The sequence below is a fragment of the Lepus europaeus genome, chromosome 8, assembly GCF_033115175.1.
Source record: "Lepus europaeus isolate LE1 chromosome 8, mLepTim1.pri, whole genome shotgun sequence".
Lineage (NCBI taxonomy): Eukaryota > Metazoa > Chordata > Mammalia > Lagomorpha > Leporidae > Lepus > Lepus europaeus.
The window spans coordinates 77121033-77143025 of record NC_084834.1 but is presented as its reverse complement, the minus strand read 5'-3'; the positions used below and the strand labels follow the sequence as shown (position 1 = coordinate 77143025).

General features: G+C 39.2%; 1 protein-coding gene across 1 annotated transcript in view; it reads right to left on the bottom strand.

Moving 5' to 3' along the window:
• The window catches only part of EMCN (endomucin), a 118354-nt gene extending 98816 nt beyond the window's left edge, over positions 1-19538 (bottom strand). The window contains exon 1 of the mRNA XM_062199135.1: positions 19347-19538. Coding sequence (XP_062055119.1) covers positions 19347-19416 — 70 coding nt within the window. The 5' untranslated portion in view covers positions 19417-19538. The remainder of the gene's footprint in view (positions 1-19346) is intronic.
• Between the last annotated feature and the right edge of the window lie 2455 nt (positions 19539-21993).

Here is a 21993-nt window from a genome sequence, read left to right as displayed (position 1 = left end):
CTTTTCGCAGGCCATAAGCAAGGCGCTGGATCAAAAGTGGAGCAGCTGGAAACCGGTGCCCATAAGGGATATGGTGCCCATACGCTATGCCACAACACCGGTCCCAGATGCATGGAATTTGATTACAGGAAGGTAACAGAAAAGCAGAGGAGGACCTGCATTCTTGGGCGATAGGTGGAGAGAAGTTTTCAATGAAAAGTCTACAGAAAGGGATAATCCATGGAACAACAAAGACAGTACAGATATGCAGCAGCTCAATGGATAACACCAGGGACTCACAAGCCCAGCACCTTGCAAGAAGGCTATTTTCCCAGAGCAAAGTAAGGCATCTACAGAAGCCCAAGCTCCACTGGTGGTCTTGTCTAAGGGAGAGACTTGGGGTTCCCACTGACTAAGTCCAGGCAGCTGAGTTGGTGGGGGTCAGAGTGCCCACCTAACTGAATAGATGGCACATTGCTTCCCTTCCCTCCCCACACCAAGGCACTGGGTGACCAGAGGAGAAGTGGCATCTTCTCAGAATAAAGCAAGTGGCACATTGGCCACTTGGCACATTGATCCCCACCCCTTATCACACCAAAGCCCCAACTCAGGAGCTGGATGGCTCTCTCTTGTGATAGGGAGGCTTGCAGGCCAGAGAGTAGATACTCTGCAGCCTGTGACTGTAGGAATCCTGTAACTATGAGATAGACCAGGAAGCCAATAGGGGCATGGGGTGTGGTTGGGTCTTGTGGCAATTGCTGAGCTTGACTCTAGAAGCTCAGAATCAACTGAGTGCTGGAACGGACATCATGGAAAGCTCCACACTCACATTACAGAGTGTATACATACATTATTTGTGTGGTTCATGTGCCTTACTGAGTAGGGGGTGAAGGTACAAGAGGTTCACCTTGGCGCTGAGAAAGGTAGAGGCACTGATCACATCAGCCAGGGTGCTCATCCCCTCTCCCCTACAGACTGCAGAGGAGAGCTACCATGCATAACATGGGTATTACCTTGGACTTCTGCCCAACCCAAAAATGCTGGCTAGAATTCCCTGGCTCTACCCAGCACACACCTCTACATACCCCCTGAAGGTGCAAGCATCCCTCTATGTCTAAAGGCACTTCTCAAGAACAAGTACTTCAGAGGCAATATCAACAAGTATTTCTCCAGATGCATGAAAGTGAGTGTAGAAATACAAGGAATATGAACAAAGAAAACAATATGACTCCCCAAAAGGATCAGAATATGTCAATATTAGATTGTGAAGATGAGGAGATTGATGAAATGTCTGAAAGGGAAGTCAAAAGAAACATTGTAATGTTATTCAAAAACACAGAGAAGAAATTACATGAGTTAATGAAAACTGAATGACATGGATAAGAAATTCTACTGGGAAATGGATATATTATAGAAAAATAAAACAAATATTAGAAATTAAGAATTCAATGTAACCAATAAAAATATGTGGAATTCCTAAACAGAAGACTCTGAGGAAGAATAAAGAATATCTGAGCTGGAAGACAAAGGTACTGAAATATCTCAGTCAGACAAAAAAGAAAAAGTAAAATACCAAAAAACATGTTTGGAATCTATGGGATACAGTCAAATGACAATATATATGTATCTTAGGAGTTCCTGAAGGAGTGGGAAGACCAAATGACTTAGAAAACTTCTTCAATGAAATAACTGAAAATTTCCCTAATTTGTACAAAGATATGGACATCCAAGTAAGACATAGAACACATAGTAGACATGATCAGAGATCTTCACTATGACACATGATATTCAAATTTTGACAAGTAAAACACAAAGAAAAGATCCTAAGTGAGCAAGAAAGAAATGTCAGGTAACCTTTAAAGGATCTTCAGTTAGCTTGAGAGTGAATTTCTCATCAGAAACCCTACAGGCTAGGAGAGAATGGACATAGTCCAAGTCCTTAAAGAAAAAAAAAAGCCAGGTCAGAATACTGTACCCAGAGAAGCTCTCATTTATAAAGTAAGGTGAAATAAAGACCTTACAAAAAAAGTAAAAATTGAATGAATTTGTCACCACCTTGCCAGTCTTACAAATGATGCTTAAGAATGTACTAAACACAGAAACAGAGAATGATAACCAGCATCATGAAAGAATGTGAGGGTATAAAAACTAATAATAGTACAAAGGAAGTCCAAAACAAAATATAGGAATATTTATGGAAAATGGGAAGGCCAAGTCATTATTTATCAAGTATAACATTGTATGTAAATGGACTAAAATCTCCAATTAAAATATATAGACTGGCTGAATGAAATAGAAAGCAAGACCTGCCTACAAGAAACAACCTAACAAAGATATGCACATACTGAAAGTGGAAGGAGGGAAAAATATTTCATGCAAATGGAAGCAAAAAATAAGCAGGAATAACTATCATAATTTCAGACAACATAGACTTTAAAGAAAAAAGTTAAAAGAGACAAAGAAGGGCATTATGTTATGACTAAGGAGTCAACTCAAAAGGAAGGTGTGACTATCGTAAATGTATATTCCCCCAATGCTAGAGTACCCAACTATTTAAAACAAATGTTAATGAGCTAAAGGGAGACATATGCTCCAATACAATCATAACGGCAGACTTCAACATTTCACCAATAGACAGATCAACTAGGCAAAAAATCAAAGAAACAACAGAGCTAATATACACTACTCACACACCTAACAGCCACAGAATACACATTCTTTTTATTGTTGCATGAAACATTGTTTAGGATAGACCATATGCTACTCCAAACAAGTTTCAACAAATTTTTAAAAAATTGAAATTGTACCATACATCTTTTCTGACCACAAGGTAAAGAAGCTAGAAATTAACAATATAAGAAATTCTAGAAAATATAAAAACACATGAAGGCTGAGCAGCATGCTCCTGAATGAAGAAGTGGGTCATAGAAGAAATCAAAAGGGGGGGCAATGCTGTGGTGTAGCTAGTAAGCCGGCACCTGCAGCGCCGGCATTCCATATGGGCACCAGTTTGAGTTCCAGAGGCTCCACTTCTGATCCAGCTTCCTACCAATGCACCTGGGAAAGTAGCAGAAGAAGGCACAAGTACTTGGGCACTTGTACTCACATGGAAGACCTGGAAGAACCTCCTGGCTCCTGGCTGAACCAGCGGATGGAAAAGCGCTCTCTCTCTCTCTCTCTCTCTCTCTCTCTGTAACTCTGCCTTTCAAATAAATGCAATCTTAAAGAGAAGAAGAAATCAAAATGAAATCAAGGGGCCAGCATTGTGGTGTAGCAAGTAAAGCTGCCACCTGCTATGCATGCATCCTACATGGCTGCCTTTTCATGTCCCAGCTGTACTGCTTCCAGTCCAGCTTCTTGCTAATAGCCTGGGAAAAGCAGTGGAAGACAGTGCAAGTGCTTGAGCTCCTGCAGCCATGTGGGAGACCCAGATGAAGCTCCTGGCTCCTGGCTTCAGGTAGGCCTAGCTCTGGCCATTGGGGTCATTTGACTCCTGGCTTCTGCCTGGCTCACAGACTTGGCTGTTGGGGCCACTTGTAGAGTGAGCAAGTGGATGAAAGACCTCTCTCTGTGTGTCTCTTCCTTTCTTTCTCTATAACTCTTTCGAATAAATGAATCTCTAAGAAAAGGAAAATCAAAAATTCCTCGAAACATTGAAGATGATAAGACAACATATGCAAAAGGAGTGTTGAGGAAAGTGTATAGTCATTACTGCCTACATCAAGAAATTTGAAAGGTATAAAATAGATGGCTCAATAATGCATCTCAAGGACCTAGAGACACAGGAAAAAACCAATCCAGAAATTATTGGAAGTAAAGAATACAAAATGGAGAAGAAATAAACAAGAAATTGAAACAAAAAATACAAAAGGTCAGTGAAATGTAGAGCTGATTTCTTGAAAAAATAAACAAAATTGATAAACCATTGACCCATCTAACCATAAAAAAAGGGGAGGGAGGTGGAGAAGATACAAATTAACAAAATCAAAGATGAAAAAGATGTTACAAATGATGACACTGAAATAAAAAGAATCATTAAGAAACATAACCAGTTTTAAGTCAACAAATTGGAAAATGTAAAAGAAAGGGATAGGTTTCTAGACACACACAATTTATCAAAATTGAGGCATGAAGAATAAAAACATAAATAAACCAATAACCAAAGCAGAGATTGAAACAGTAATCATTGCAACAAAGAAAAGTACATGAAAGATGGCTTTACAACTGAATTCCACCAAACATTTACAGAAGATCTAATCCCCGTTCTTTTTCTCCCTAGAAGACTTTTATACAAACTTCATGCATTTCATAGATACAACTTTAGAAACATAGTGAATCTTCCCACCATACTTGCCCTCCCACCCTCACTCCTACCTTATTCCTTTTCCCTCTCCTATTCCCATCATTTTTTACTAAGAGATCTTTAACATATACAACTTTATACATATACAACTAACTTTATACATTTACATTAACTCTATACTAAGTACAGAGTTCTACAAATAGTATAAAAAAAACTGTTCCTCAAAAGTCAGGACAAGGGACTGTCGAAAGTCACTGCATCTCAAAGTGTCCTTCCACTTCTATAGATTATCTTTTCGGTACTCCATTAGTTACCACAGATCAGGGAGAACATATGGTATTTGTCATTTTGGGACTGGTTTATTTCATTAAGTATGATATTTTCCAGCTTCAACCATTTTGTTGCAAACAACAAGATTTCATTACTTTTACCACTGTATAGTATTCCATTGTGTACATATCCCATAATTCATTTATCCAGTCTTCATCTGACAGACATTTTGGTTGATTGCATATCTTAGCTATTGTGAATTGAGCTGAAATAAACATGCGAGTACAGATAACTCTTTCATATGCTGATTTTATTTCTCTTGGGTAAATACCTAGGAGTGGGATGGCTGGGTCCTATGGAAGGTCTATATTCAGATTTCTGAGGTGTCTCCATACTGTCTTCCACAGTGGCTATACCAGTTTACATTCCCACCAACAGTAGATCAGGGTACATTTTCCCTCACATCTTCACCAGCATTTTTTGTTTGTTGATTTCTATATGAAAGGCATATTAACAGGGATGAGGTAAAACCTCATTGTGGTTTTGATTTGCATTCCGTTGATGGCTAGTGATCCTGAGCATTTTTTATGTCTGTTGTCAATTTGGATTTCCTCTTTTGAAAACTGCCTGTTTAAGTCCTTTGTCCATTTTTTTAAAGATTTTATTTATTTATTTGAGAGGTAGAGTTACAGACAGTGAGAGGAAGAGACAAAGAGAAAAGTCTTCCATCTGCAGGTTCACTCCCCAAATATTCATAATGGCTAGAGCTGTGACAATCTGAAGCCAGGATCCAGGAGCTTCTTCTGGGTCTCCTACAAGGGTACAGGGGCCCAAGGTCTTGGGCCATCTTCTGCTGCTTTCCCAGGCCAGAGCAGAGAGCTGGATTGAAAGAGGAGAAGTCAGAACTAGAACAGGCACCCATATGGGATGCCAGTGCTGCAGGCAGAGGATTAACCTACTGTGCCACAGCACAGCCCCTTGCCCATTTCTTAACTGAGTTGTTTGTTTTGTTGTTGTTGAGTCTCTTGAGCTCTTCATAGATTCTGGATAGTAATCCTTTATAAATTGCATAGATTGCAAATAATTTCTGCCATTCTGTCAGTTTCCTCTTTGCTTTGTTGGTGTTTCTTTTGCAGTGCAGAGGCTATTCAGCTTGATGTAATTCCATTTGTCAATTTTGTCTTTGATTACCTGTTCCTCTGGGGTCTTTTGCAAGAACTCTTTGCCTGTGCCAATGTATTCCAGGATTTCCCCAATGTTCTCTATTAGTTTGATTGTATAAGGTTGTATATTTAGGTTTTTGATTCATATTCAATGGGTTTTTGTGGAACGTGTAAGGTAGGGGTCTTGTTTCATACTTCTGCATGTGGAGACACAATTTTTCCCAGCACCATTTGTTGAAGAGACTTTCCTTGCTCCAGGGATTGATGTTAGCTGCTTTATGAAAGATAAGTTGGTTGTAGATGTGTGGGTTGATGGCTGGAGTTTCCATTCTGTTCCACTGGTCTGTCCATCTGTTTTTGTGCCGATACCAGGCTGTTTTGATTATAACTGCCCTCTAGTATGTCTTGAAATCTGGTAATGTGATACCTCCAGTTTGTTGTTGTTGTTGTTGTTGAAGAATATTGCTTTAGCTATTCAGGATATCTTGGACTGCCATATGAATTTCAGCATCATGTTTTCTATATCTGAGAAGAATGTCCTTGGTATTTTGATTGGTATCACATTGAATCTATAAATTACTTTTGGTAGTATGGACATTTTGTTGATATTGATTCTTCCAATACCAGAACATGTAAGATTTTTCCATTCTTTTATGTCTTCTTCTATTTCTTTCTTTAACGTTTTATAATTCTAATTGTAGAGATCTTTGATGTTAAATTTATTCCAAGGTATTTGGTATTTTTGTAGCTATTGTGAATGGGATTGATCTTAGAAGTTCTTTCTCAGCCATGGAATTTTCTGTGTATACAAAGGCTGTTGATTATTGTGTGTTGATTTTATATCATGCCACTTTACCAAATTCTTCTATGAGTTCCAATGGTCCCTTAGTGGAGTTTTTCGTATCCGCTATATATAGAATCATGTCATCTGCAAATACGGATAGTTTGACTTCAACCTTCCCAATTTATATCCCCTTTATTTCTTTTTCTTGCCTAATGTCTCTGGCTAAAACTTCCAGGACTATAGTGAATAGCAATGGTGAGAGTGGGCATCATTGTCTGGTTCCAGATATTAGTGTAAATGCTTCCAACTATTCCTCATTCAATAGGATTCTGGTCATGGGTTTGTCAAAAATCACTTTGGGCTGGCGCCGCGGCTCAATAGGCTAATCCTCCACCTTCCGGCGCCGGCACACTGGGTTCTAGTCCCGGTCGGGGCACCGGATTCTGTCCCGGTTGCCCCTCTTCCAGGCCAGCTCTCTGCTGTGGCCAGGGAGTGCAGTGGAGGATGGCCCAAGTGCTTGGGCCCTGCACCCCATGGGAGACCAGGAGAAGCACCTGGCTCCTGCCATCAGATCAGTGTGGTGCGCTGGCCGCAGCGGCCATTGGAGGGTGAACCAACGGCAAAGGAAGACCTTTCTCTCTGTCTCTCTCTCACTGTCCACTCTGCCTGTCCAAAAAATAAAAATTAAAAAAATTAAAAAAAAATCACTTTGATTGTGTTAGGGAATGTTTCTTCTATACCCATCTTGCTTAAAGTTTTTATCATGAAAGAATATTCTATTTTATCAAATTATTTCTATGCATCTATTGAGATGACCACATGGTTTTTTCCTTCAATTTGTTAATGTGATGTATCACATTGATTTCAGGATGTTTAACCATCCCTGCATACCAGGGGTAAATCTCATTTAGTCTAGGTGAATAATCTTTCTGATGTGTTTTTGGAATTGATTGGTTAGTATTTTGTTGAGGATTTTTTGCACCTAAGTTAATCAGGGAAATTGGTCTGTAGTTCTCTTCCTCAGTTGAGTCTTTTTTCATGTTTAGGAATTAAGGTGATGCTGACTTCATAGAAGGATTTTGGGAGAATTCTCTCCCTTTCAACTGTTCTGAATAGGTTGAGGAAAATTGGATTTAGTTATTTTTTTAAATGTCTTGTGGAATTCAGCAGTGAAGCCATCTGGTCCTGGGCTTTTCTTTGTTGGGGTGGTCTTTATTACTGACTCAGTTTCCGTCTTGGTTACTTGTCTGTTTAGGTTTTCTATGTCTTCATGGCTCAATTTGGGTAGGTTGTATGTGTTCAGGAATCTATCCACTTCTTTTATGTTTCCCAGTTTGTTGGCATACAGCTTGTTGTAGTAATTTCTGATGATTCTTTTTATTTCTGTGGTGATTGTTGTTACATTTCCTTTTCCATCTCTAATTTTATTGATTTGGGTCTTCGCTCTCTTTTTTTTTTCTTTTGGTTAGTTGGGCTAATGGTGTGTCAATTTTTTTTTTTTTAAAAACAGCTCTTCATTTTGGTGTTCTTTTATGTTGTTTTTGGTTTTAATTTTTGTTGATTTCTTCTCCAATTTTAATTATTTGTTTTCTCCTACTAGTTTTGGGTTTGGTTTACTGTTTTTTATAGGTTCCTGAGATTCATTGATAGCTCATTCATTTGATGCCTTTCCAGTTTCTTGATGTAGGCACCAATTTCTATGAACTTTCCTCTTAACACCACTTTTGCTATATCTCATAAGTTTTGATATGTTGTATTGTCGTCTTGATTCATTTCCAGAAATTTCTTGATTTATCTTTTGATTTCTTCTATGACCCACTGTTCATTCAGAAGAATGTTGTTCAGTTTCCATGTGTTTGTGTATGTTCTAGAGATTCTTGAGTTGCTGAATTCCAGTTTCATTCTATTGTGGTCAGAAGAGATGCATGGTATGATTTTGATTTTTTTTAGTTTGCTGAGACTTGCTTTGTGGCCTAGCATGTGAATTGTCTAAAAGAAAGTTCCATGCACTGGTGAGAAAAATGTGTATTCTGCATCTGTAGGATGAAAAGTTCTTTAGATATCCATTAAGTCCATTTGGTCTATAATGCTGATTGAGTCTGTGTACCCTGAATAATTAAAACAATTCACTTGAGAAATGGGCAAAGGACATGAATGTACATGTTTCAAAGAATGAAATATTAATTGTCAACAGATGCATGAAAAGGTGCTCAGAGTCAATGGCCATCAGGGAATTCCAAATCAAAACCACTATGAGATTTCACCTCACCCCCATTAGAATGGCTGTCATCAATTATTATCAAAAGATAATTTCTGGCAAGAATGTGGAGAAAAAGGTACCCTAATACACTACTGATGGGAATCTAGACTAGTACAAACATTTTGGAAAACAGTATGGAGATCCCTCAGAAATCTTAAAATAGACCTACCAAAATATGACCCAGCCAACCCACTCCCAGGAATTTACCCAAAGGAAATGAACTCAGTATATGAAAGAGTTATTTGTATTCCCTTGTTTATAGCAGCTCAGTTTACAATAGCTAAGATATGGAATCAATGGAGACGTCCATCAACTGATGACTGCTAAAGAAATTGTGGTATATATACACAAAAGAATACTACTCATCCATAAAGAATGAAATCTTGTCTTTTGTAATAAAATGGATGCAACTGGAGACTGCTATGCTTAGTGAAATAAACTAGTTCTAAAAAGACAAATATATATTTGAAAGTTAATTTAGAATAAAAATATATAAGAATGAAACTGTGATGATACAATTTGATTATTGTTTATAGCTCTTGTCTATCTTGTGGAATGGTGGTCTTTCCAGGTTTTACTTGTTGAATATATGGTTAATGGTGCATTAAGTCAGTGATTACAAACTAACATGAAATTATGTTCTTACAAAAATTCAAGGGAAAACAAAGAAAGAAAGGAAGGATGGGGGATGCATGGAGGGTAGGGGGGGGATTCATTGTCTACTTAGAGTTATATCTATGAAATACATGAAATCTGTTCTCTTTACAATAATAAAAATTAATAATAAATAGTTTAAATAATAATAATAGTTTATCAGGAACTTATAAGCTACATACAGCATATCAAAAATGATTTTTCATTGTCATGTAACACTAGTGCTACAAGGGATCTCCAAAAATTCATGATAAATGCGTACTATGAAAAAATAGCATGGATTTCAGCAATATTTGCACGAAAATAAACTTTTCTCTTTATTTTTTTAAAATTTATTTTATTTATTTGAAAGACAAAGTTGCAGAGAGAGGCAGAGACAGAAAGAGAGGTCTTCCACCAGATGGTTCATTCCCCAATTTGCCATAACAACCGGAGCTGAAGCCATCCACAGCCAGGAGCCAGGAGCTTCTTCAGGTCTCCCAGGTGGGTGTGCAGGGGCCCAAGGACTTAGGCCATTTTTTACTACTTTCCCAGGCCACAGCAGAAAGCTGGATTGGAAAAGGAGCAGCTGGGACTGGCTCCTACATGGGATGCCAGTGCTCAAGGCCAGGGCTTTAACCTGCTGGGCCAGCCCCATCTTTGTTTGTTTGTTTGTTTGTTTAAGACAAGGAAAGCTATTGGCAAGCAAATAGGCAATGTGGGACAATCTATTCATACTATCCTTGAATATGGTAAAGCAGAGTCAAAGAGATCTGTTTGAATCCCAGTTCAGCTGCCTTCTGTCTGGGTAATCTTTAAAAAGTGTCTTGTTAAATTTTAAGTTTCATTTATTTATTTGAAATGTTGCATGACAGAGAGTGAAACGCACACACACACACACACATGTTCTTGAGGGGTGAAAGAGAGGGAGATGGAACTATCTTCTTTCCATTGGTTCACTCTCCAAATGTCTGCAACAACTAAGGCTGGGCCAGCCCAAGTTAAGAGCCAAGAACTCCATCAGGGTCATCCATGTGGGTGGGGGGCAGGAATCCAAGTACTAGGCCATTGTCTGCTGCATCCCAGGTGCATTTCCGGGAAGCTGAATGCAAAGGAGAAGTGGGACTCCATCCCATCTACTCTGATGTGCAATTCAGGCATCCTAAGTGATAGCTTAACCTCTTTCACCACAATGCCTGCCCTTAAGCTTAATTTTTAATTCCAATTTTCCAGGAACTTTCTGAAGTACCTTCATATGTTAACAACAACAACAACAAAAAACAATGTTCTCTTTACCTTAGCCTCAAAAGAGTTTAGGTTAAGAAATCTAGGCTAAGAAATATTTAGCATTTTGGTCAAATTCAGCAGAAAATAGACTGAAACTTACTTTTCACATTAAGGCCATGTTTACTTCTGCTGAGATGCTCACCCTCTCAGAATGAGTAATGCTTAGTATTTTATAACAATATTTGAGGATATTGACTTTCTGCAGACTGAAAGATTAGAACTATTATTAAATATAAACATTACTTTGCTTATAAAATTGAGCGATTAGTGCACACATAAATTAAATAATTTACAAATCTGAAAGACATTCGAGAGAATACACTTGTTGGCATATATCAACTTGTGTCTTTATACACTGTGATTGAAAGCACAACTTGACAATCCTTTCTAGTATCCTGCATCAATCCTGTTGTGAAAAATTATCACTTAATTATTTTTCAGTTTGTGATAATTAATATTATTATTTAAATATTTGCTGAATCTGGATTTGATTCAACCTGGAAATACAGTAATTTATCTAAGAAGTGAGGTATTACAAACTCTAGGGTTCTGAGTTCCAAAATCAGCAGAATTTATGGTTTGCCATTGAAGACATGCTGTACACCATATCATGTGCTTATCTGTATTACCTCACATGATACTCCAATATCCTATAAAATAAAGACCATTTGCATCCCCATTCATAGCTGAGGAAGCTGAAACTTAATATTTAAGTTCATGCAGCTAGTAAGTGATAAAGCTGAAATTTGAATCCAGACAGTCTGGCTCTAGAATTATTACAAATGTGACAGTAAATGATTAATTCAGTAATGTTTACTTCCTTTTAGTTTTTTTTTCATTTTCTATTCTAAGTATCATGTTAACATCACTGACATTTAAAGCCAGTTCCTTTTTTTTTTTTTTTCAATCAACCTCATGATAGGTAGGTAGGCAAGTACCTCTTTTCAACCAGTCCCCTAAGAACTGACTGAAAGCAAGATGCTAAGAAATTATTATTGCTAGGTGGAAACTTCTTGTCCTCAGTGGTCAATTTAGAGGTGATGAAGGTGCTGTGAGAGGCAGCAGTGACTTCTAAATTACTCAAGTCACAGGCCTTTATCCTTATTCCTTCTGATCAGAAAACTCAATTTGCTGAAGTCTCACACTACTTTGGAACATAGCAAGCTACAGAGAAAAGGTTTTTAAAAATTATTTATTTAAAGTAAAAGTTACAGAGAGAGAGAAAGAGAGAGAGAGATCTTCCATCTGTTGGTTTACTCCCCATATGACCACAGTGACCAGCACTGAATCAGGCCAAAGCCAGGAGCTGGAAGCTTCATCCAGGTCTCTGATGTGGCAGGGGCCTAACCACTTGGGCCATCTTCCACTTCCCTTCCCATGCCATTAGCTGGGAGCTGCATTGGAAGTGGAGCAGCTGGGACAGGAACCAGCATCCATATGGGTTTCTGGCGTTGCAGTGGCTTTATCTGCTACCCCACGACACCAGCCCCTCAAGGAAAGTTTTGAAGAGCAACAACCCTAGGTTTCATTTTAAGTGATGCAACCCTAGCATAATACTATTTCCAGTCTGTTACCTAATCAATAGGTCTTTCTTGATAAAGCTGGTTTTGAAGTGTCGTCATGGAAGTACTGTAATTAAAGTGCTTGGCACACTAGAGAGAAGATAGTAGTAGATGTTGTAAGAAAACTTCTTAGGATTAACTCGAACCACACTCAATATGATCTCCATCCTCTGGTTTTTGATGCAGTTAACACAGATTTCAGCCAGAATATGACTGATTAAACCAATAAAAAGCAATTCACACTTAAGATGAACACTACAAGAATAAAGTCAATGACATCAACATTTTTGACTACTAACCCTATAGTATAATTTATTATTGATAATGAATCTATGTACAGGCAAATGATTGCCTTAGAATAAGCCTTCCTTAGAATATTGTTTGGTATGTCCAACAAAGCTTGATCAAAGTTTTTTTTTTTTTTTTTCAGTGTTATCAGTAAAAAAGAAAAAGAGTGGTGCATATTAAATAGAGTGTCAGGGAAACTGTAACCAATCTATCTGGATGTACACTTTAATGCAACTCAAAACGTTTCCACCAAGAACAGTGTTAAGTTCTGAATTTCCCCAGAAAGCAAAGCCTAAGAAGAAGAATTGTGGGAGGGCCGGCGCCATGGCTCAACAGGCTAATCCTCCGCCTAGCAGCGCCGGCACCCTGGGTTCTAGTTCCGGTCGGGGCACCGGATTCTGTACCAGTTGCCCCTCTTCCAGGCAGCTCTCTGCTATGGCCCGGGAGTGCAATGGAGGATGGCCCAAGTGCTTGGGCCCTGCACCCCATGGGAGACCAGGAGAAGCACCTGGCTCCTGCCTTTGGATCAGTGCGGTGCGCAGGCCACAGGGCGCCAGCCGTGGCGGCCATTGGAGGGTGAACCAACGGCAAAAAGCAAAAAGGAAGACCTTTCTCTCTGTCTCTCTCTCTCACTGTCCACTCTGGCTGTCAAAAATTAAAAAAAAAAAAGAAGAATTATGGGCAGTTTATGAAGAGAAGTGAACTTAAGGAAAGTAGAGGACTGAAAGTGAAATTAAGGCAGGAACCGAAGAGACAAGCATTTCCTCTCTGATCCTATTTCCTCCCCACATATGCTAGTGTTCTGGTATTTCTAGCTCATGCCTCTGACAAGGCCAGGCCAGGGCCTGAACCACACCTTGGTGTTATAGCAACACTATACAGAAAACAAGATATGTGCATTCAAATGAGGTAATTTGCTGGCTGACACAGCAAAGGCTGAAGTAATCACAGCCAGACAGATAGGGAAGAGTCAACAGGTATCCAGTCCTTTAATTCATTGATTTCTTGTATTTAGAGACCAGATGTGATGATCTTACGGTGGAACAAAATTTGGCAAACTTAAAAGTAGTCCTTCTAGATGTAATTGACATCATTTTCCCCCTGGCTAATGTTGTTTTTTAATTTTAAAATTTATTCATTTAAAAGGAAGAGAGAGAGGGAGAGACAGGCAGACAGGGATCTTCCAATTAGGGGTTCACTCCCCTAGAAGCCTATAGCAAATGGGGCTAAGCCAAGCCAAAGCCAGGAGCCAGGAACCCAATCCTGGTCTCCCACGTGGGTAGGGACTTGGGCCATCATCTGCCACTTCCTAGGGTGCACATAAACAGAAAGCTGGAATCTGGACCAGGGCCAAAATACTCTTACTGTGTGCAACAGTACAAAAACTATCTTGTTTGCTGAGAGAGTTCCTTTTAACACCCAACAGCTAATAGAAACCAATGACCTACAAGGATTCAGTAGCCGGGAAGAAGACACTACCCAGCACAGAACATCATTTCTAGCATAATACTATTTCGACAGCCAATGTTTTCTCAATGTTCATCTCAAATTGTTCTTAAAGATGAAAAGTTGGAAAGTGGTTAGTAAGACAACAAACACATGTGATATGGATTAGATAATTACTCACAAGTTAAACCATTTACCTGAAGCTTGAAAAGTAACTTCTATTAATGACAAGGAAAGGAAGGATAAGTGATCTGGTAAACCAAAGGCTTTCTGAAACCCCAAATGTTCATCATTTTGTGCTCAATTTTGATCAATAATGAAAATCTGCAAGATAGAATTTCCAGAGACATTGCTACTGAGAATTGTTATGAATTCCCTGAAAATGGGAATTACAGAATGGTCATTTCTATTTTTAAGTAGGGATCATTAAACATGAATAGTGAAGAAAGAATACTCAAGAAATGATTTGGGAACTAAATACTTTTTCCATTGGTTTTGTCCTATGTTTGTTTACCCTTCCTATAATAAATCACTCATTTCAAGTAAGACATGTTGAGGTGGACTAAGCAGAATAGAATTTCTAAGCAAAACATTCAGCCCTGAAACAACTCATAACACCTAAAGACTCATGAAGTAATAATTTGCAATATTCATTTAACTTTCTTCTAATTTCTCTTTTTGTGAACTTTGCTTTGAAAAGCAAACTGCTTTGTATTTCTTAGAATTGGTTGAGAATAAAGTATCATCTTAGACATTTCTACCAAAAAGGAGAAGCAGAATCAATTTCATTTAGACACCCTCCCTAATAATTATACTTACAGCAATTTCTTCTTTTAAATTACTGTTACATGGAACTATGTTGTCCACCTACAATTAGTAACTTTTCTTCTGTTCAAACTTTAGAACTGGATACCATTGATATGAAGCCCTTTTGTCTGTATTTTGTGATCTTTTTCATAGCCTGGACTCAAAAGAATCTACTTAACTCTACCCTAAGTTCCGTGATTCATACCTGTCATTTTCCAAAGCACAAGATAGTAAGTAGATAAGTTATTGTCATAGAAAAAAATTAAAGAATTAAAAAAAATGAGGCAACTATTTCATTCATGTCTACATTCATTCATATAATTATGATCTAATGAGTTTGCGGCTGTAACTATACAAGAAAACATTTAATTATGGTTTCGACTTTCAAGGAATTTATAGACTGGTAGAAGAGAGAAGGATTTCACATAAATAACTTTGACACAACTGGAAAATTAATACCATAAGGGAATTAGACATGAGCACATTCAGAAGGGAAAGAAATGGTTTCCCTATGTTATTCATGTTGCAACGGGCAGGGCTAAGAAGTCCTTGAATTTAGAACTGAAGGACACTTGCCCTTCACATCACCTTTGGCTCCATGCTCTGACTACCCATCAGACATCTGTAATTTGCCGATGGCGATTTCTTCTCAGTATCTTAGCAGTAGTTCAAAATCACCATCTCTAAAAAGGAGCATTTCTCTTCCTAAACCATTTCTCTTCCAATCTTTCCCAACCAGTACTCCCAGCTACTTTCCTATTTCTAGCATTCAAATAACGCTATGCTACCCTGAAGTTACCTTCTCCCCCACTGCCAGTATAAACAATAAATCAAATCACACTTCTTCTTGTCCCTTAATGCTCTGCCCAGATCCTCCTTTCTATTTTATTTTCAGATTCTCAGACTCGCAATGACATTTGAACTAGTTTCTTTAACTTCTATCTCTCTTGATTCCAACAGTCTAATTTACATTCTGCTGGAAGATTCGTCTTCAGATCTATAGCCCGACCCAATCATATAATTGCCATACACACACACATTTACAGGTCCTACACTAATGAATAAATGAGTCAATACTTCTCTTCTTGATATTCCACAGCTCCCAATGCTATATTTCTAATCTTATTTCCCAGTACTTAACTATGATCACTTTGTGGTCTCTTTACATTTCTGGAGTAAATTATGCTGGTGTTTCTGTGTTCCTATTCAGAAAATTTCATCCATTTGGAACCTCCTTATTTTAAAGCTTCAAGGCTTATTCTAATTTCCACTTTTATATGAAGTCTTTTCTGATCTCTCTACACCCCAAAACAAGCTAATTACAAACTCTCCATAACATTCTTTGTCTCTTGAAGTCTGTAATATCAGCAAACGTACAATGACTTGGCATATCCTCCTCCTTCCCCCACTTCAGGGCAAGGGCTGAGTCTCACTGATATCTGTAAGCTCGTGGCATTTAGTATACTGTCTGCTTATAGTGTGTTCAATCAATTTGTGTTCCCTGAAATTGAATGTTTACTCATCAACAAATGAATTTCTCCAAGCAATTACATGTTTCCTCAGATACAAATAGAGTGGTGTCAGTTCCTGCCTACCCAAAACACTTTAATCATTCCTAAATTAATGTAAGTTTCAAGGAGGAAATGCTATTTCAACAGTAAATATTGTTTCCAAAGGCATCTTTTTCTTGGAATCCTCCCTCATTTAACTTCTCTTAGTCCTGTCAGTCAAAAGCTCATTCATCTAGACTTAAGAGACCGTGGGACTGAACAGCCACTGTTGAGATGGGTTCAGTTTTAAACACAGTTTAGAAAACCTTAGGAAACAATGAAGTTTTCCTTTCAGGAAACCTATCTTACATATTTCAATGGAACATCTTTCTAAATTGGAGATTGGAAAACATCATACTACCAACAAAGTATTAAGAAGTTGTGCACAGCAGTGGAGGAAGATTCCCTTTATTTCCACAAAGAACATGAAGGAACAAATTGTATTTATTTTAATATGAGACTGACTAAAATGTCAGAAAGAAAAAGAAAAGGAGCTATTTCCTCCAGATCATTATTTGCAAATAAATGATCCCGCAAGAAAGTATGGACCTGTTTGACAACTTGTGAACTGAAAGGAGATGGCCTGTCTCCTTCTTCCCCCAGTCAACTGTGCTGATGAAATGTGCAATCATCCTAAGTCTGGGGAGCACGTACGCTGGAAATCAATGCGTTTCTGTACAGAGGATTAAGGAAAGAATGCACTCAATCAGCGGAGGAAATGTTTCATTTCCTTTGCCTGATCTAAAAAGGAAAACATGAAGCAGGCAGAGCCAGGTGCAACAAAATCGCACACACGGGTGGGAAAATCTCCTCCAGTTCCTTTTAGGCACTACTCCCACGGCCAAATTATGCCCCTGAGCTCTAACTTCCTTTTCTAATATAAATGGGGTCCTTCTTGTGGTTGTTGTTTCCTTAGAGATATTGTGTTTACGTTACCAAGCAGACTTGTTGGCAGAGGTCGAAGGAGACAGGCATTATTAACCATTGTCTCTGCCCCAAAGGAAAATGATCTTTCGTGAGTCTACAGTGCGTTAGAAAGACTGCGCCGTTGACAGAGAGATTTGGCTCATTACTGGTGAGGTAAAAATGTTGCATTTCCCCCAACTGAACCGGAGCAGAAACACCTTCCAGGCATCTCTGGGTTTTCCCTCACCTTCACTTCCTCCTTATGGCTACATTTTGCTCCCACTTCTATTGATCCTATTCCACTTCGCTTTCAGAGGGAGGAGAAATCCATGGAGAGGCTGGCATTCCAGCATAGCAGGGCACTGGCTGATGCCTGCAGGCCTGAAATGGCGAGCGGCCTAACACAGACTCTCAGCACCTCTGTGATCCGGTCATGTGCTTGTGACCAGTGTTTTTCATAGCACTGGGGTCCTATCCATCCTTCCCATGCATACTGAAGACTTGTGCATATGTTAGTTTATTATTTCTGTGGCACCTTCTAATATCCTTTATTTTTACAAGTCAAAGGCTTAGTAATTCTCCAAGATGCATGGCAAGTAAGCAAGCATATGTGATTTTTGAAGTGTTCTGGAAATTGCCTCAAATTTATATACATCCTTGGTGAAATAACTGAAAAAAATGTTGCTCAAAAGGATTGTGATTTTTTTAAATATTATTGCTGTAAATTGGGATTTTTGTAGCCAGTAAACTTCTGAAAAGAATACAAACAGGAGCCGGCACTGTGGCACAGTTAGGCTAAGCCTCCGCCTGCAATGCTGGCATCCCACATAGGCGCTGGTTCGTGTCCTGATTGCTCTTCCTCAGAGCCAGCTCTCTGCTATGGCCTGGGAAAGCAGTAGAGGATGGCCAAGTCCTTGGGCCCCTGCACCCATGTGGGAGACCCATAAGAAGCTCCTGGCTCCTGGCTTCAGATAGGCCCAGCACCGGCCGTTGGGGCCATTTGGGGAGTGAACCAGCACTTACAAGACCTTTCTCCCTGTCTCTCCTCTCACTGCCTGTAACTCTACCTCTCAAATAAATAAGTAAAATCTTAAAAAAAAGCAAAGCAAAATTAGAACTTGGTCTTGTCCCCTAGTCCCCACACGCCCAGGGCTCATCAGAGTCAGAATGAATCTTTCCCAACTATGTTCTTCTGTGGTATTTTGTACTTTGGTTTTTGTCTTGTATTACAATCATGTATTCATTTTCCCCAGTACTTCATTTACCACTGTGTGGAAGGACAGCGTGTTACTTGTATATCCCTTGCACTGACAAGACAGAGGAGAAGCCTAGTAACTATTGATAAAATTTAATTGCTTACTTTGCAACACTCAAGAAGAATCAAAAGTCAAATGTGATCACTTTCTGTAACTGGTTATTCATATGGTATGGGCTTACGTATGTACGTATTCATGTCCCGAGTTTCTTAACCTGCAGTCAGGGTAGAGTTTTTATACCTGTAAACACCCAAAATGCAGTGCAAACTCTTTTGTGGATATGCTTAGTTGCATGCATATATGGACGACAAAAGTCTATAAACTGTAGCCAAATGACTCTCCCTCTGCTCAGCCCACTCTCTCAAGATGTTAAGTTTCACTTCCTTAGAGCAGCTTCACGCAGCCCTCAAGCCAGCAGAGCTGGGCAACAGCCGGGACAAGTACAGGCTAGCATATGCTGTGCTGTATTCCTAACTAAAGCCTTTCACTTATCCTCGAGCGTGAAAATCTTTCTGGACTTACATCTGAAAAGAAAAAGTGTTTGAGAAACAGTGTATTTTTCATTAGCCTTCTGGTCCCCAGGTTTTTATGCTTTAAAAAGGCCACTGTATATTCCCAGTACCCTTCTATTTGCACCCAGCGCACTTCGCAGCCAGGGCAGCCGCGAGCATTTCCCCCTCGGTGAAAGCAAACATCCACTCTGTGAAGCTGCGACCTCCGCAGCGTGACCTCAGAGCAACCGACTTGCCGCACGAAGTTTCTAGAAGGCCCCTGAAAGTCAACTGAGGCCGAAAGACCCCTGCTAGTGATTTCGCATGCATGCTATTAGAAGAGTAAGGTAGGCTTGGGTACCTGTGTTGTCTTGCCCGCCGCCAAGACCGGACAGAAGTAGAACAAGCAGCGTCCCTTGAAGCAGTGCCATGCCGCCTGTGGACCGTCCTAGCTGCTTCTGCCTCCAGAGGCGAGCAGGCACGACTCCCTCCCAGCCTGGCAGGGCCTTCTTAGCAGATGGAAAAGGTGTGTTGAATGCGAGCCGTCACTGCCCATTCCTACTTATTTTGGGGGCTCTGATAAAGAACGGGAGGAAATACACACACTCCCTTTGGGAGTTCAGCAGAGAGGAGATTTATTGTTTCAGTCCCTTACAGGAACTCTTTTTTTTTTCCTCTCTCTTCCTTTGGCAGCCACTTGTGTTTTTGTTACTACATTATTTTGTTCTTCTTCAACAAAAAGGTCAGGACGGGTTTTGAACAGAAACAGATCCTTCTTGAGAATGGATACAGAAGCTTCTAGCTTCTGTTGTGAAAGTGTGTTTTGGAGTGGCTACCCAGGGGTCTCATTAAGTAGCTGCCGGGTGTGGGGGAAGAGGCTTCCACTGTCTGAAAGTTAAATGTTAGAGCACTATCCACGTGGGATCAACTTCCTTCTGTCTGCAATGTGAAAGCCAGAGTAGCACACATCACCTTCCAAAGACTGCAGTATTTTATTAAATAAATCATAGTTTGTACTTGAGTCAGCAAAAATATCCCCAGAGGGTGTCCAGAGAGATTGTCAAGATACTATTAATAGGGTTAAGCAAAGACATGAGTGCCACTGCTCATTCCTAGTTTTTATTGGTGGGCTTTTTGAAGAATAAGGGAAAATTGACTTATGCTACCTTGTGGGTATAGGGAATAGGATTGGAGTGAATTGAAGTGCAGTCAAAACAAATCAGTGTGGTTGGGAGAGGTGGATCCTGGGGGTCAGAATGTCACCCGGGCAGGATATCCTATATATCCAGGATCTCTTAGCGAAGGTGGAGCTACCAGGGCCACCGCCCTGGATACAGTCCCTGGGTGTGACCTAATTCACACCTTTGTTGTTACACATGTGACATCCCTGGCAAGGGCATCAAGAGATCAGTACATTCATTTTCTCCATCAAGAAAATGATTTTTAAAAATTACATCTTTACTTATTGCTAAGAAAGGTATACATTTCATTGCTGCACCAACTGGGAAGAGCTCCATGCACAAGAGTGGCCAGACCAAGCCAGCTGCTCGAAACACCTTCAAACCCTAGCTTGTTTCATCTGAATGAAATCATCTAAGAGAAGCCACGTTTCCAGTTTGCACATAAGTAAAACTCAATTTTATCCACTTTGCTATATGAATTTCTAGGACATACCACCTCTGGGGTTCTTGCTTTGTTTGGCATGTCTTGGAGAATATACACATCTAATGCCTATGAATAGAGGTCATATGTACTTTCTATAAATAAATTGGAGTGTGGCCATGTGAAATCACAGTCCAACACTCACATTGCCTCACTTCCTGCTCCTTCCTGCACTCCGGCTCTGGAGCTGTCAGCACACAGGGTCAGCACTAATGCCAGGCACAATCACTTCTGTGGAGCATCAACGGCATTTGATTGCTCAGCTGTGACTTCTGGACATGTTATTAGCACGGACCAGTATCTATTCCAATAATGCTTGGTAATATTTTATGACCATTGGAAAGACAGAACATGTGTAGAAGGGGGAAAAAAGAAAGAAAAACAAACAAGCCAAAAAAAAAAAAACACCCTGAGAAAATGCATATTAAGATGGCTAAGGAGTAGTAAAGGAGTCAGCTTTGCCGTATTAGATCAGAAGGTATTTTTAGGAAAAATAATTAATATAATTAATTAAAACAGTGGTGATTGTTACAGGACACTGGCAGATAGATGGCACGGAATAAAAACAGAGGTGCAGAAATCTCTATTTCCTATCAACATGTACACACATAGGTACACCTGGGGTTGCAGATATGTGTGTACCTACATGCACATGTGTGTAGACAGAAATTAGATACAGATGAGTCTACTAAACAGTAAATGTGATGAGTAGGATGTATATTTAATAAGAAGATATTTTTGACAGGTTATTAATCAACAAAAAATTATTAGGTCTCTATTTTACTTCAAAGACCAAAAGAAATTTCTTGTATGTGAGAAATTTAAATTTAAAAATCATAATCACAAAATAATGGAAGAGAATATGCGTGAGAAGACATTTTGTGTGTGACACTAAAGGCAGATCTCATAAAAGAAACACTTGATGTATTTTCTGACATCAACATGAAAAGAGTTTGGCCCCAACACACCAAAAGATGAAAAGGCAAATAAAAATATCATGAAAAGTGTTTATGAAATACAGGATATTTTGTCTTAAAAACATCTCTGGACCTAGAAACCAGTAAGCCTGCAACTGAAAAAATGGGCAAAAGAACATCACAAAAAGCATTGAAGAATCAGTAAAATTCAAAAACATATTAATCTCACTAAAAATCAAAGACATAATATTACAACATTGACATAACATTTTTCTTTCAAATATAACTAAGTATATTTCTGACAATACTTGCTGATGACGAATGCTCAAGGAAATGTAGTGTTATTCTTGGTGTATGGTGTTTCTGGGATGTGACCTGCAGTATGCATAAAAGTTCTCAGAGAATCGTATACATTGAACTTGAAATTAT